Below are 16,722 nucleotides of genomic sequence, written 5' to 3' on the forward strand. Positions count from 1 at the left end.
ATGATTGTTTTAATGGTCCCTAGTTGATAAGGTTATGCGGACACATATCCTTGACTAGTATACGACTCGGTTGATGACTATGTTTCACAAGTCATGTGCATGGAGATGCTAAACCGATAGTATGGGCTCGGGGATGGAGATCACCGAGCCGGACAGACCCACTTTGAGACGCAGCGAGATATAGTCATCTGTTAGTCTCAAGTGCAATGTCTATGCCATGTCCTAGACCTGAGGTCCTCGCATGTTCTCGGGATGAGGATCGACTCACTTAGGGTCTATCAAACGCTACTCCGTAACTGGGTAGTTATAAAGGTAGCTTTCAGGTGAGTCGTGAGACATGCCGCGAGACATGGTTGACCAAGATGGAATTTGCCCCTCCTATTTGGAGAGATATTCTCTGGGCCCTCTCGAGTGATCAGATTCGGAAAGCATGGCCATGCGACTTGGGTTAAGTGTTAACCCAGTTCGGGAATCTGTATCATGGTTTCGAGAAGAGAGGTCGAGCTAACACAAGGGTGACAAGTACTCGCCTTGAGCTCGACAACAAATATCGTGAGGCAAAAGGAATGTTGCATATGCCACATTGTTGAGGTTCGTCAAACGACTTTACGCCCACATGGGAGTTGGCACGTTCTGCTAGGAGCCGCTACCAACTATCGACTCTGGTCGTGTCCATGTGTACGTGAACCTATAGGGTCGCACACTTAAGGGGCTGCAGCCCATTCGGATTGGATCTGAGTGGAAAATGGATGTGGACTCCTAGTGGGCTCAAGTGTTGAGCCCACCTCGGAGGTCTATATAAAGGGGACTGGGCACACCACTTAGGGTTGATCGGATTGAACCCTGGTTAGCCACCACCACTCCCCATGCCCGTGCCGCGCGACCGGACCTAGCAGTCCGCCGCTCGACGCTGCTCCCCATATGTGTGGATACCTTGGAGGCATCGCATCTGCGGTGCTTGGACGAACCGTTCGAGGGAACCGCGAGGTGCCGTTCGCGGGAGATCACCATTCACGGGTATTCGCTGTTCGCGGGAGTTCGGCAACGCGAGGAGGAGACGGCCTGGGAGATCGGCTACACGCATCACCAACTCTACTTCCGCTGTGGTGACTGCGCGTCTAGTGGTAAACCCGATCCCGTGATCTATTTCCAGCTGCATGATCTTGGGTGCGCAGTAGAAAATTTTATTTGGCGCTAGCGTAGCACACCGCGTGTTCCAATAAGTGCAAGACCGGCAACACCTTCATCTTGAGTGTAGTCAGAGTCGGAGTGATAGCTTCTCTCGGAGTGAGTGTCGGAGTCGAGGCCGGAAACCCATTCACCAACATGAGCTTGATGTCTTCGTCTTGTGTAGCTCTTTGGTGACTTGTCCTTCCTTTCCGAATCCTTGCTCCTTCGAGAGGGTATTTGATACGTCTCCAACATATATATAATTTTTTATTGTTACATGCTCCTATATTATCAATCTTGGATGTTTTATACACATTTACTAGCAACTTCATATCCTTTTTGGGACTGACCTATTAACTTAGTGCCCCGTGCTAGTTGCTATATTTTGCTTGTTTTTTACTTCGCATAATATCAATACCAAACGATGTCCAAATGCCACAAAAGTTTTGGAGATTTCTTTCAGGGAGAAAGAGACCCTGGAAGCTTTTGGAGGCCACGAGAGGCGGCCTGTGGGGCCCACTAGGCACCAGGGCATGCCATGGGCCTCCTACGCGCCCTGGTGGGTAGTGGGGCCCACAGGCACCTCCTTGACCTACCTCTGTCTCTATAAATACTATAAATCCCAAAAACCCTAGGGGAGTCGACGAAACACTTTTTCCGCCGTTTCAAGTTCCAGAACCACAAGATCCAATCTAGAGGCCTTTTCCGGCACTCTGCCGGAGGGGGCAACGATCACGGAGGGGTTCTTCATCTTCCGTGTTGCCCCTCCGATGATGCGTGAGTAGTTTACCACAGACCTATGGGTCTGTAGTTTGTAGCTAGATGGCTTCTTCTCTCTTTTTGATCTTCAATACAATGTTCTCCTTGATGTTCTTGGAGATTTATTTGATGTAACTGTTTTTTTTGTGGTGTGTTTGTTGGGATCCGATGAATTATGAGTTTATGATCAGATCTATCTATGAATATTATTTGAGTTTTCTTTGAACTCTTTTATGCATGATTGTTATAGCCTCGTATTCCTTCTCCGATGTATTGGTTTGGTCTGGCCAACTAGATTGATTTATCTTGCCATGGGAAGGGGTGCTTTGTGATGGGTTCAATCTTGCGGTGCTTAACATTAGTGACAGAAAGAGACATGACATGCATGTATAGTTGCTATTAAGGGTAACAAGATGGTATTTATTTCATACGTGAGTTTATCTTGTCTAAATCATGTCATCTTGCTTAAAGTATTACTCTGTTTTTTCCATGAACTTAATAAACTAGATGCATGCTGGATAGCGTTCGATGTGTGGAGTAATAGTAGTAGATGCAGAATTGTTTCAGTCTACTAATCTTGGATGTGATGTGATACGTCTCCAATGCATCTATATTTTTTTTGTTCCATGCTATTATATTATCCATCTTGGATGTTTTATATGCATTATTATGCTATTTTATATCATTTTTTGGGACTAACCTATTAACCTAGTGCCAAGTGCCAGTTGATGTTTTTTCCTTGTTCTTGTCTTTTACAGAAAATGAATACCAAACGGAACGAAACTTTTTGAGGATTTTTCTTGGACCAGAAGACACCCAGGAACCTTCGAGATGAGGTCAGAGGGGCCACCAGTTGGCGACAAGCTCGAAGGGCACGCCCCCAAGCTTGTGGCCCCCCTGATGCTCCTCTAACCCTAATCTTTGTTCTATAAATACCCAAACATTCCCTATATACCAGAGGGCACACCTAAAATACTTTTCCGCCGCCGCAAGTTTCTGTCCTCGTGAGATCCCATCTGGGGACCTTTTTCGATACTCCGCCGGAGGGGGATTCGATCACGGAGGGCCTCTACATAAACCTTGATGTTGTTCCCATGATGTGTGAGTAGTTCACCAAAGACCTACGAGTCCATATAGTAGCTAGATGGCTTCTTCTCTCTCTTTGATCTGCAATACAATGTTCTCCTCGATGTTCTTGGAGATCTATTCGATGTAATCTTCTTTTGAGGTGCGTTTGTTGAGATCCGATGAATTGTGGATTTATGATCAGATTATCAATGAATATTATTTGAGTCTTTTCTTAACTCTTTTATGCATGATTAAGATAGCTTTGTATCTCTCTCCGACCTATTGATTTGGTTTAGCCAACTAGATTGATTTTTCTTGCAATGGAAGAGGTGCTTTGTAGTGGGTTCAATCTTGCGGTGCTCAATCCCAGTGACAGAAAGGGACATGATACGTATTTGTATTGTAGCCACTAAGGATAAAAATGTGGGGTTTATTTCATATTGGTTGGATCTATCTCTCTACATCATGTCATCTTGCTTAAGGCGTTACTCCGTTCTTGTTAACTTACTACACTAGATGCATGCTGGATAGCGGTCAATATGTGGAGTAATAGTAGTAGATGCAGGCAGGAGTCGGTCTACTTGTCACGGACGTGATGCCTATATTCATGATCATTGCCTTAGATGTCGTCATAACTATGCAATTTTCTATCAATTGCTCAACAGTAATTTTTTACCCATCGTATGTGTTCTTTCAAGAGAGAAGCCTCTAGTGAAAACTATGGCCTCCGGGTCTATCTTTTACCATATTATTTTCAGATCTATAATACCAAAAACACAAAAATACCTTGCTGCAATTTATTTACCTTTACTTTATTTTGCACTTTTACTTATCTTTTATACCTATCTCTATCAGATCTCATCCTTGCAAATAATTGTGAAGGGATTGACAACCCCTTTATCGCATTGGGTGCAAGTATTTGTTTGTTTGTGTAGATGCAACCATTGTGACTCGTGTGTTCCTCCTACTGGATTGATACCTTGGTTCTTAACTGAGGGAAATACTTATCTCTACTTTGCTGCATCACCCTTTCCACTTCAAGGGAAAAACCAACGCAAGCTCACGAATTAGCATGATGCCTATATACATGATCATTGCCTTGGATATCGTCATAATTATTTGCTTTTCTATCAATTGCCCAACAGTAATTTGTTTACCCACGTATGATATTTTCTCGAGAGAAGCCTAGTGAAAACTATGCCCCCGGGTCTATTTCCTATCATACTAAAACCAAAAATACTTTCCTGTAATTTTATTTTATGTATTTTATTTTGTGTTTTAGTTAGATCTATTTATCAAAACCCATACAATTTAATCTATCTCAATATCGTTGAGGGATTGACAACCCCTTTACGCGTTGGGTTGCAAGTATTTGTTGTTCGTGTGCAGGTGTTGTTTACATAGTGTTGCTTGGTTCTCCTACTGGATTGATAACCTTGGTTTCATAGCTGGGGGAAATACTTACCTCTCCTGTGCTGCATCATCCTCTCCTCTTCGGGGAAATACCAACGCAGATTACAAGTAACAGGAAGAATTTCTGGCACTGTTGCCAGGGAAACATCATCAACATCTATCAAGTAGCTATGCATAAACTCTCATCTCCTTGCAATTACTTTATTTGCCATTTGCCTCTCGTATTCATCTCCCCCACTTCTAAAAAGTTTTTACAAAAATACATTTCTTTACGTTTGCCTTTTTCTTGTTCGATATTTTGTTTGCTTGTGATCTTATTTGCATAGTCGCCATGTTTCAAGAGGATTATCATGGTATTTCTTATCCTAAAATATTGATAGAAATCGAAAAAAAAACTAAGGCTTGTATGACCACGCAATTTGAGCACAACAATTTTTTTACCGGAGAGCTTAGGGAACACTCTGTTTTACTTGATGCCATAACGAAACAACTTGATCATGTTAGCGAAAAAGTTGCTAATCTTCAATCCCAGTTTACTCATACTAGATTTTTTAGGGAAAATCTCCGATGTACAAGCTACGCTAGTAAATCAGATGGCAGCAATGTTGGAATCTTTAGAAATTAGTAATCATGAAGATGTTAAAATGATTGGTGTCTCTTCTATTGATTCCTTGTTTAGGAATATTAAAATTGATGATAAGAGGACTGAAGAAGAGTCAACTTTAGCTAGAAGGCATCCTCATAATTCGGAGAGTGAAAATCTTGTTGGAAAATTTGATAAAAATGGGTTTGGCGAGGTAAAAACTTTAACTAGTGATGTGCCCACTCTCTTGGATTACAAAGATTTCTATTATGATAGTTGTTCTTTGATTAAGTGTATTTCTTTGTTGCAATCTATGCTAAATTCACCCAATGCATATGAAAAAAATAAAGCTTTTAGTAAACATATTGTAGAAGCTATGATGAAAGCTTTAGAAGAAAAGATAGAATTAGAGATTTCAATTTGAACCCACCAGTAAAGTCAAGATCAAAAATTATGAGTGCAATGCTCTATGTGATTTGGATGCTAGTGTTTCCACAATTCCAAAATCTCTATGTGATGTGCTAGGTTTTACCAATTTGGAGGAGTGTTCTCTTAATTTGCACTCAGCGGATTCTACTATTAAAAAACCTTTGGAAAGAAATAATGATGTTCTTATTCTTGCAAATATTTCCCACATATTTTATTGTGCCTGATATTGATTGCAATCTGTCTTGTCCCATAAAACTTGGTAGACCGTTTTTACGAACTATAGGTGTCATGATTGATATGAAAGAAGGGAATATTAAATTTTAGTTTCCATTGAGAAAGGGTATGGAACACTTACCTAGAAATATAATTAAGCCACCATATGAGTCCATCATGAGGGCAACCTATGGAGCAAAAACCAAAGATGACAATACTTGAATCTATGCATCATGCCTAGCTAGGGGCATAAAACAATAGCGCTTATTGGTAGGCAACCCAATAGTTATCTTTTAGTTTTTTATTTTCCTTGTTGTTCTTCAATAAATATGCAATTATGCTACTGTTATGATTGTGTTTTAGTATTTTAATTAGTGTTTGTTCCAAGTAAAGCCTTTATGATGGTTTGGGTGATAGTTGATTTGATCCTGTTGAAAACAGAAACTTTTCCGCCCAGTTTGTGAATTTTGTAAATTCCCATGGAGTTCAAGACCTCCAAGTGAGAAGATCCCATAGGGGAATCAAGACCGCTTCTTGGGAAGATCCTTCTAGGATTCAAGACCTCAACTCCTCTAAGGATTGGTATGAACTCTACCTTGTATCTTTCCTCTTGTTGTTCATGTACCTTGTGGATCTTGTGTGTTTGATTGTCTTGTGGATGTGTGATTGGACTTGTTCTTGAGTGTTCCTCTCGTGATTTCCCTCGTGTTGTTCATGTTCTTCGCGGGATCCCCTCCAAATCGTGAAAGATCGGCCCCTAGGGTTCCACCCTACATCAGTATCTAACCATAGCAATATATTTTTGGAGTTCCAATAGCCCCCTCATGTAACAATTCATAAACTTAGGGTTTGGTATTTTCCATCACTCCAACCGCCCACCATAGATAAAATAGTAACACAATGCTCTCCTCTAGGCCCACGAAGTTGAAGTGTGCAGTCGGCGTTGGCACATCACCAATAGAGAATTACATCACAACATAATATGACAATATCAAACTATATCCAACTTCACAAGATTAATAACAACAAGGTTTATCCCATGTCCTCCAGAACGTAACGGACTACTCACAACACATCATAGGGATCATGATCAGTGGAGGTGAAAAATATGATTCACAATCTGAACATATGAATCTTTCATCAATAAAACTTCTAATCGTAAACTACAAGGAGTAATCACACTACTCTCAACAAAGGGTCTGAATAGAAGTTCAGAGATCAAAAAGCTAAAGTTGAGGGTGACGATGGAGATGAAGGTGTTGATGAAGCTGTTACTGAAGATGATGATCCTAATGATGAATGGAGTGTTGTGATGATGATGTCTTTGAATTGTCCCTCCCGGAAGGATGGAGCTCCGACAGATCAGCCTGCCACGGGGCAAAAGTGTTGCGCCTCACAGAAGGCGGTGGAAAAATCCTCGTAGAGTTTTCTAAAGGAATTGAAAATATTGCCCAAAGGGTGTCACGTTGGGAGGCGGTGCATGTGAGCCCCCATGCGGCTAATTGTGTCTTTTCTCCTCAAGTTTTTATTGTAATTTTTTTCAATTTATTGAGCTCCAGAAAATTCCTTTGTTCATTGCCATTATTTTGCTCATGGTTTTGATCTTTGTGCTAATTCCCTTCTCCGTGTAGTTTATGCAAATTGAAGGGAAAAAGGCATTATAATTGAGCTGTAATGTGAATATTGACTATAAAGAAAAAATTATAATAACAACAGTGATGCAAAATGAACATATCAGCTCCCCCAAGCTTATAACATCTACAGCCATAACCTATAAATTTGGGCCCTCAACGTCCACGGACACTCCTACGGACAGTGATCGGGGTTGCCCCAAATTTTGCCATTTGCAACTATAAACCCTATTTTCAAAACACCTAATACATGCAAACACATGCACTACGATCTCTTTGGATCTTTAGTCCATGTTTGGGCTGGCGGGGCTGTTACAAATACCAAATAAATTGCTCGTACTTAAGATTTGGACATCTGTATTGGGCCGGTGGGTTTTAGGTTTAGTCGCGAGGCGAGGCAAGGTGACCAGCTTAAATAGCCGCGTCGTCCAGAAGCAATAAGCTTCGGTCATTATTGCACCGTTTGCGAAGGATACAGACTGTCACTATTAATCTTCTCTGCTTATCGTAGAGAAGATTAATAGTCATGGTCTATAACCTTCACAAACAGAACAATGATGACTATGTCTGGCTCTTTTTGAATCATAATGTGTCGAACACATAGAGGGCAAGGCGCAGTCCGGTGCAAAGGTGATGGCAAAGCTAGCAGACGTCCAACACGGAGGAGCAAGTGCAAAAGGGGTAGGTCGGAAGGGGATTTGGTTCACTTTTTGTGGGGGGCGTGCCGTCAGCCAGACGTGGCGGACGCGCCCAGACCTCTTCATATCCGCCCCATATTTAAGCTGGATATGAGATGTGTCAGTCAGCCCTGGCGTTTGAGGCCCGTTTGAGACGTCCGTCTCGATTGGGTTTTTTTTTTTACCGGTCACTGACCAAGGCATCCGTCCGGCCGTATGGGAGGGTTTGAGGCACCCGGCTGTAGATGCTTTTATACCTCACTTATTGCTAAGAGAATGCGGAGCTTGCTAAATATGACCACATGTTCATGAAGTGAGGAGTGGATAATAAATAATACGAACTCTTACCCTAATAGGTAAATATGATCGTGGATATTTATTTTTCCCAATCTTTTACCCTAATAGGGGTTTTAATCCATTGCCATCTTTAGCCGGCCGAATTTAATAACTATGCAAAAAAAAACCATGTCAAAGCATTTTCTCAAAATAAAAGAAAAACTAAGATGAACAATAATAAAAAGAAAAGAAAGCGGTGTCCCACTCCGAGCCCGAGCTCCTCCAGACGGATAAGCCCCCACGTGTTCTCCTCTACGCCATCACCACACCGCACAAGACTCATATTAACCCTGTCTCTGCCCGTAGACCCCACACCCTTCTTCCCCGGCCATAACAACAAAACCCCTGAAAAATCACCTCCCCCAAATCCACACGTTCCCCTCCTCACCACCGTGGGGAAAAGATCCCTCCGCTCCCCAATGGCTCTCCTCCCCCAAATCCTCCCCTCCCAGCGCCCCCACCCCCACCTCGCCGCCTCCCGCCACCCTTTCCCCCCCGCCCACGCATTCCGCACAGCGCCTCGCCTCCACGCCTCTGGCCACCGCCGCCGAGGTCGCCTCGCCGCGTCAGGGCCCGGGTCGTCGCCGTCGCCGTCGCCCGACCAGTACCCGTCCGAGCCCGACGATGGCCTTGTGGAGCTCCCTCTGTTTCCTCTCCCGCTCGTGCTCTTCCCGGACGCGACCCACGCGCTGCACATCTTCGAGTTCCGCTACCGTATCATGATGCACACCGTGCTCGACACCGACCTCCGCTTCGGCGTCGTCTTCGCCGGCTCCGACGGCGCCTCCGACGTCGGCTGCGTCGGGGAGGTCGTCAAGCACGAGCGCCTCGCTGACGACCGCTTCTTCCTCATCTGCAAGGGCCAGGAGCGGTTCCGCGTCGCCCGCATCGTCCGCAACAAGCCTTACCTCGTCGCCGCCGTGCAGTGGCTCGAGGACCGCCCGCCCGCGGAGACGCCGGCCCCTGGGGAGGACGCCGAGGCGCTCGCCGTCGAGGTCGAGGCGCTCATGCGCGACGTCATACGCATCGCCAACCGCCTCAACGGCAAGCCCGAGAAGGAGGTCGGGGACCTGCGCCGGGGGCTCTTCCCCACCCCATTCTCCTTCTACGTGGGCAACACCTTCGAGGGCGCGCCCAGGGAGCAGCAGGCGCTGCTCGAGCTTGAGGACACCGCCGCGCGGCTGAGACGGGAGCGGGACACGCTCCGCAACACTCTCAACTACCTTACCGCCGCGTCTGCCGTCAAGGACGTCTTCCCCTCGTCGCCGTCGTCGGGGTGAAGCCTTTCGCCTCTGCCCCATCTCGCTCGCCGATAAGGAGTTTGTGGAGGGTAGTGGACTAAACCTTCTTATTGCTCTTTTTCGCCTTTTTCCTTTCCTTGTAATTGCAAGGGTAGGCTTTATTTCAATGTGGTAGCATTTTAGCGTGTAAAAGTGTACGTATAATTCAGGTGTATTAACTCAAAAGGAAAATGCGGAGCTATGACGATGATCAATGGTAATGATAAGCATTTTGCTCCATGAAAGCAATGCATGCGTATTTACTCATTAGTCAGCTCTTGAGTGTAGACTGCCACTTCTCAATTGGAATTACGTTGTCTGACATGATTGGCTTACCATATACAGTAATTTTAGTTTCAGTTTTCCAATGAAAAAAGGTACTCCCTCTGATCCATATTAATTGACACACTTTGCAAAGTTCTACTAAGTGTGCGTCAAAGTGTGTTGTACGAATACTTTAGCAGGTTTATTCATCATCAGCTGTGTCTGTGTGACCATACATATATACATCCATCTGTTTAGCACTCTCTTCGTTCCATAATCTCTACTATCTAAAAAGAACCGTAAGGTTCCGTTTCCCCTCTTACGTCGTTCGTTTCGTCGATCCATTCTCACTTGTTTCGGCCACCTCCACTTGCCACCGATTTAGTTTTCCATGTCCCGATTTTTCCGCCTGCCTCCCTCTCGCCTAACGCACGCACCCTCCTAGTGCTATCCCCGCGATCTAGGGCGACGGCATCGGCGCCCCCGTCCCCTCTCTCTCTCTTTCCCATCTCGCGTTTCTGTCTCCAATCTCCCGCCGAACGTCGGACGTATGTGCTTGCGCCTCCCCATCACGCGCCGGCGACCACTCGCCAGCGACGACCCGAGGTCACCGACGCGGGGACCCAAGGATTCGTTGCCGCCGTTCAGAACTACTTCGTCGACGGCGTCAATGGGGGCTTTGGCCAGAGCTCCTGGCCTTCCGCCGCCGCCGCCGGGTTCGTCCCCCAGGCATACATACTGCCGATCAGGACGCCGTCGGATCCTCTGTCGCCGGTCCTCTCCTTCCTCTCACAGTTCATGTAGCCCCTACTTCCTCCCCTGATTGTCCAGGTTAGTTCCTGATTTCGAATTGGTTGTGTAGTTGTGCTGCAGGCACTTCACGGATGAGATTTTCTCATCCTGTTCTCGCCTCCTCATGTGGTGCCACCTCCTCACGTCGTGCAGCCTCCACACGCGAAGCCACCGAGTCAGGAATCGGAAGTGCCAGTCTGTGCATCGTGTTCTCACGCGAAGCCCTAGGTCGTCTTGCTATCCTGTTGCAAGAATTCCTACGCACAATATTAGTGTTCATATCAGTCTGACATATTCATGTGTATCTTTTCAGTATCCAAAATTAAAGAATTCAAGTGATACATATATTGTTTGGAATTTCGCTGCTATGCCATGATCGGTTCAATTTATCCATCATTTAATGTTTTCATTTTTCTGTTGTACAGTAGTTCCTTCTATGGAATTGTACTAACAAGATTATATGCAGCTTTGTTAATGTCCAGAAGCAAGTTGAGGAATGATTGTTCATTTTACTTGAGAAGAACTATTTCACATGTTCAAGAACAACTGCAGGAGTATACTTTCATAAGCCTTTGTACTGAATGCATGCATACTCATCGATTAATGTTAGATATGTAGTATACAGTGAAGTATAAATTTACATCGCCACACCAGCCAGCAGGAGCGGCATCAACAGCAGGGTGTCGTAGATTGACCTGGAGGTTGTCCCGAGGGGCATGACACTGCCAGTGAAGATGTAGCAGGTGAAGGAGGAGGACGTGGAGACGAAGGTGGCGGTGTGTTAGATGGCAGAGGTGGACAAGATGAACAATTGGTTCGAGAGGAGGTGGTTGTCGCAACGGATTAACAAGATTGCGGTGGCTCAAGAAGAGCAAATACATCTCTTCTGTTTATTTTCACAGTTTCATCTAGAAATCGTCCGCCAAAGTGTCGTGTGCATAGTGTTTCCAGTCAGCTTTTATAAGACGTTATAGGTCACAACTTATAAATGCTTACAGAGAGAGTATGTTCTATGCCTACATCGAATTGTACGCAATGATAACCCTTTCGTAAGAAGAACCCTTTCTGGTGTTTATACCTTCAGTGTGAGTTATAACATGTTGTACCATGCCATTAAATATTTATCACTACTTATGTTTCATATTCACCCTAAAACTTCTCTAAAGCTACTGAATTTTCTCGTATTTTCTGAAGCTACCATGTCTCCCCTTGCCTAAAATTTGATTGATAGCCGGATGTGCCATTAACGACGGTGATGAGTTTGGGATGGGGAGTGGAGATAGTGGTGAAGAAGACGAAGAAGGGTGATTTATAACATGGTGAATCAAATGTTGACAATATTGTTTAATGTGCACGAGGATCTTAGAGATATACATGTTTCACATGATTTCTTATGTCCCGATGCAACGCATGGGCAGTTAACTAGTTTGAACTAAAACAACAACAAGAATTATGAAATGGAGGGAGTAATTATACCTCCTATGTTTTTTTTCAAGTGTATGATCTCGTCACAGGTTACTTCTTTTCTCCCACGTTCAATATTTCTAGAAATATGGTCCAACAAAAGGTGATTCGAATTTTTATGCCATGATGATGGTAGGCATAGCAACACTCTTTGCATCCGGATAAAAATGAAGCACTCTTTCCTGCCATCAAGTAAAAGTGTATCTACTGGCTGCAGATGTTGAATCTCTGTATAGATGTTATCTGCATTTTCATTTTGAAAGATCTTCATTACTCTTCAGGCTGCAGATGTTTTCTGGGTGTTGGTTAAGGATTTTTCCATTGGACTAGCCACAGGGAGGAAAGCGTTTAAAGATTGCATCACCTGTTCTGGTTGGGTTTGGTCTGGAGTAGCATCCTGATCCTATGGTGGTTGTTGTTCGTAAATCATGATTATCAGTCTTTGTTGAACAGTCGAAACATAGTAGTATAATTCTGCAGGATTTGCTTCATGTCATGTCCTGTCTACCAGTAGTTTTCTTTGAGTTATATTAATATGAACATTGCATTTGTGAACTGCAATCCTATCAATACGATTGTGTATGTGTGAATCCTAGTAACACTGTTTCATCATAATCATTTCATGAATAGCACATGCTTGAGATCTTCGGCTTAAGGTTGCCAAATTTCAAAGAAACTCTCTGCAACTCTGAACCAACTCAGCCTACGCCTAGACAGCTGCTAAACATACATGGACTGGCAAATTCGCTTCTGTGCTACTACCATGGACATGGGTCAGTTGTGTGCGTCGGTCATTTGCATCGGTGAGCAATCAGAGATCCGATGCGCTGACAAGTGCTACTGAAACCATATCCCTCGCTCGTTGAATAGCCTGAGCAAATAAAGAAGCTCGTCGTTTGACATCTTGGACGGCCTCTTCCCGGCGAGGTCGGTGGACTCTAAAGCACCGGCAATCCTTTCCTTGAAAGCCCCGACCTCTTCCGTGCTGAAACCAGCTGCTCGATCGCCGCTGTCGCCGTCTTCATCGCTGCAGGCTTCGTCATTACCGTCGTCATCAAGAACACCGAGGATGATGCCACTGCCAGTGCCAGGGGCATCGCTTGTGCATCTCTCGCTTCTCTGAGACCGCTTGAGAAGATCCAGGATCTTCCTTTTCTGCTTGAAGATGGCACCGAGGGTCTTGTTCTTCTGCCCGAAGCACTCCCGTGTGAAGCCCAGCCACTCGGCGAGGTCGACCTCAGGCGGAGCCCCCCTCGGCTGGATCTCGACGAGGGAGGAGTCTACCCTGGGCATGGGAACGAAGTCCCTCTTGCTCACGTCCATGAGCAGCTTCACGTCCGCTACCATGCGGACGTTGGCTGCCAGGCGGTTATACTCCGAGTCGCCTGGCATGGCCACGAGCCGCCGCGCGAACTCCTTCTGCAGCAGGAGCGTTGCTGTCCGGAAGTGGTACGTCCCGAACAGCAGCTTCGCGATGAGCGGCGAGGAGATCCCATAGGGGATGTTAGCCACACAAACGTCGAACTTTGGGAATTCGGTCTCCATGGCGTCCCCCTGGATCACCTGGCAACGGAGAAAGAAGATTCCATTCGTCATTTGACATTAGGCATTTGATCGAGCAGGTGGTGGGCGCCGGCAGATACAGACCGTGAGCTTGTGCGCCAGGTCGAGTGCCCCGAAACGGGCCGTGACTGCGTCGACCATGCGCGGGTCGATCTCGACGGCGGTGACGCGGTCGGCCGGGGAGGCGAGGAGGCGGGCTGTGAGGTTGCCGGTGCCGGGGCCGACCTCGAGTACGGCGTCGCCCGGGCGGAGCGCGGCGTGGCGCGCGATGGCGTCGAGGACGCGTGGGTTGGTGAGGAGGTGCTGGCCCCGCGGCTTGTGTAGCCGGAAGCGCCCATCCCACGCCTCCGACGCCAGTGACGACGAGGCGGAGAAGGCGGCGAGGCGGGCTCGAGAGTTCGAGACGGCGCGGTTCATATCCGGTTTGGCTCGGTTCGCTCCGTGATGTTGTTCGACTTTTGCCGTTTGAGAGCAATTCCAACGGGTCTAGACGGACACATGTTCATTTTGTTTATGGTCTATTTTTTCTGTCCTAGTTTTTTTTGTTTCTTGTTACTACGTTATATATTTGTGAGAGCTTAGATGTGACATCCTTAAAAAACATCTAGATGTGAATTAGACAAACTGAATTCCAACAGCCCTCGTAAAATCTTTTCCCGTAAAAGTGGTTATAAGAGCATCTCCAATGAAAGATTTCTATCTAGAGGCACGTCGCGATTCGGACGTATTTTTCGGCGCTCCATTGCCGCCGGCCGGTTCGTCCCTGCTGCCGTTCCATGCTAATGACCTTTTTCCTAAGCTAAATTGTCCCTTGATAAAAATCAAATCCAAATTCAAATTTAAATTGCAAGTCAAATTATTGTTTCTCCAAACAGTAAAATAAAAATGTTGGTTGGGTTGCAAATATTCACTAAGTAATTTTCATGTAAAATCCAACATCATTTGAATTATTAAAATGCCCTTAACCTATTTAAAACTTATCCAAAATCATTAAATTGAGTCTTCTAGATTAAATATATATTTAAACTATTCAAAATAAGTTGAGACTTGCCATGCTAGCTCAAAACATTGCATGGTATTTATGTGCTAAGTTGCGTATGCAACTAAAATTAATTGGTATTTAATTTAATTGTAAAACAGAAAAGAAATAAAGAAAAGAACAAAAGAGACACTGTGCCACTAGACCATAAGTCCACAGTAAAGGCCTAGCCCAACTTCCCCTGTCGTCTTCCTCGTGTTCACCGCGCCCCCGTGGAGTACCCGAGCGCATCCTTGGCCGGGGATCGCCACACGCCAGTCATCCAGGCCTCCCTGGCGAGGATAATATCATCCCCGGCGGCAGGGGTTTCGTCCGCATCCACTAGCCTACGTAGTTCTTCCCCTTTCGCCTCGGATTCGCCACTGCGAGCACACGAGCGCCCCCGTCGCCATGGACCTCGTCGTTCCTGCAGCCATTGTCACCCCCGTTCCGTAGCAACGTGTCCACGAGCTCCGTCATCATCTTCTGCATCATCCACGCACCTCGAGTTTGTGTTGGGAGCCCCTGCATCGCCGGATCTGCCGTCGTCTTCAACATTCGGCCACCGACACGTCCACGACGACTGTCGTCGTTCTGCTACTCCTAAGCCACCCGCTGGGCCTCCTTGTGCCTCCATGGTGAGCTCCCGCTGCTTTTCCCTCTCTCCCACGCTCGGTTCCGCCTTCCTAGCCGCTTCTCTCGCCATGGCCGAAGCTCCTCTCCGTCGGCCACGTCATAGATGCAGCCACAACAAGCAGAGCTTGCGTCCGAGCTCCACAACAAGCTCTTGGCATCCCTAGGAAGCCATCGGGCTGCCCAGCGTCACTTGCCGCTCCCCATAGCGCCTAAAGCAAGCTCGCCCAAAGCCGCCATCGCTGCACGTCGATGTGTGGGGTTTCCTCCCCCTTCGTTCTTGGGGGTGTCTACCATGTAGACACCGTAGGTGGAGGTTGCTGCCCACTTGCCGGTGTGATTGATGGCAAGTGGCGGAGCGTTATATGATGTGTCGCCAACTTCTTCGTCTATGTCGGTTGCCTCCTTAGAGGCATCGGCTAGGACGTCGGTTAAGTCCTCGACGGTAGCAACTAGGTGGGTGGAGGGTGGGTTGAAAATTCCAGCTTCTCCTGGGTTTTCCCAGATCTGATCGTACACCAAGTGTCGATTGTCCCAGATCGCGAGGCTCGGAATGCAATCCAACATCTCATTCAGGAGCACCTTGTCGGCTTCGCCCATACCCTGGTTGAAGGTTGGGCTTGGCAGGAGTTTTCCCGAGATCCGATCTGACATGGTCCTGGGGTCTTTGTTGGTCAAGCTAGATACCTGTCCATCACAATAGTGTTCGGTTCCAAGCTCAAGGCGAGATCTGAGGCGTGATCCATGTCGTGGTACTGATCTGGGATTGAATCTGAGGTCTAGACAGAAGCATTAGTGTGGTCTTCGGTCTGGTCTGACACCCAGCCCGATAATGCAAACTCACGTGAGAATCCGCTATGTACTCCAGGTTCCCAAATGTAATTATCTGACCTGGAGAAATTTTTTGATCCGGCCAAGGTGACCAGATGAATCAACATAAAGCATGATACTATCGAGGACAAAGAGTTGTCCCGGGAAGAAAGTCAGGCCGCAGCCAACACTATCATAGATTTGGAGGCAAGCCATCGAGCTGCTTCGGCTACACAGAGGGACCTGTATGGTCCACCAAGGATGGAGTCGAATCCGGCAGATCTCGGGTAGGGAGTCCCGAGCTGGTAGCCTTTCCATGATGATAACATGACAAAGAGGGGACCTGATGTTTACCCAGGTTCAAGCCCTCTCAAAGAGCTAAAATCCTACGCCCTGCTTTGTTTGTATTGATTGTTGCTACTAGTGAGCTGCGTTGAGATTTTCCCCGAAGTGGAGGGGAGATGTGTTGGGGAACGTAGTAATTTCAAAAAAATTCCTACGCACACGCAAGATCTTGGTGATGCATAGCAACGAGAGGGGAAAGTGTTGTCCACGTACCCTCGTAGACCGAAGGCGGAAGCGTTAGCACAACGCAGTTGATGTAGTTGTACGTCTTCAC

General features: G+C 46.3%; 2 protein-coding genes across 2 annotated transcripts; one reads left to right on the forward strand and one right to left on the reverse strand.

The window, feature by feature from the left end:
* The first annotated feature begins 8,464 nt into the window (after positions 1-8,464).
* Positions 8,465-10,956, forward strand: LOC123052571 (lon protease). Its single transcript, XM_044475814.1, has one exon. The coding sequence runs from the start codon at positions 8,699-8,701 to the stop codon at positions 9,557-9,559; it is 861 nt and encodes a 286-aa protein (XP_044331749.1). The 5' UTR covers positions 8,465-8,698; the 3' UTR covers positions 9,560-10,956.
* Positions 10,957-12,626: 1,670 nt separating this feature from the next.
* LOC123052572 (ribosomal RNA small subunit methyltransferase, mitochondrial) lies at positions 12,627-14,108 on the reverse strand. The gene is made up of 2 exons (XM_044475815.1): positions 13,727-14,108; positions 12,627-13,642 (listed from the first exon to the last, which is right to left on the reverse strand). The coding sequence occupies exons 1-2, from the start codon at positions 14,057-14,059 to the stop codon at positions 12,917-12,919; spliced, it is 1,059 nt and encodes a 352-aa protein (XP_044331750.1). The 5' UTR covers positions 14,060-14,108; the 3' UTR covers positions 12,627-12,916.
* Between the last annotated feature and the right edge of the window lie 2,614 nt (positions 14,109-16,722).

Source organism: Triticum aestivum, chromosome 2D (genome assembly GCF_018294505.1).
Source record: "Triticum aestivum cultivar Chinese Spring chromosome 2D, IWGSC CS RefSeq v2.1, whole genome shotgun sequence".
Classification (NCBI taxonomy): domain Eukaryota; kingdom Viridiplantae; phylum Streptophyta; class Magnoliopsida; order Poales; family Poaceae; genus Triticum; species Triticum aestivum.

Coding starts and splice junctions, on each gene's coding strand:
- LOC123052572 (XM_044475815.1), bottom strand. CDS start 14,059: ATGAACCGCGCCGTCTCGAACTCTCGAGCCCGCCTCGCCGCCTTCTCC. Junction 13,643..13,726: donor ACCTGGCGCACAAGCTCACG/GTCTGTATCTGC, acceptor CTCCGTTGCCAG/GTGATCCAGGGGGACGCCAT.
- LOC123052571 (XM_044475814.1), top strand. CDS start 8,699: ATGGCTCTCCTCCCCCAAATCCTCCCCTCCCAGCGCCCCCACCCCCAC.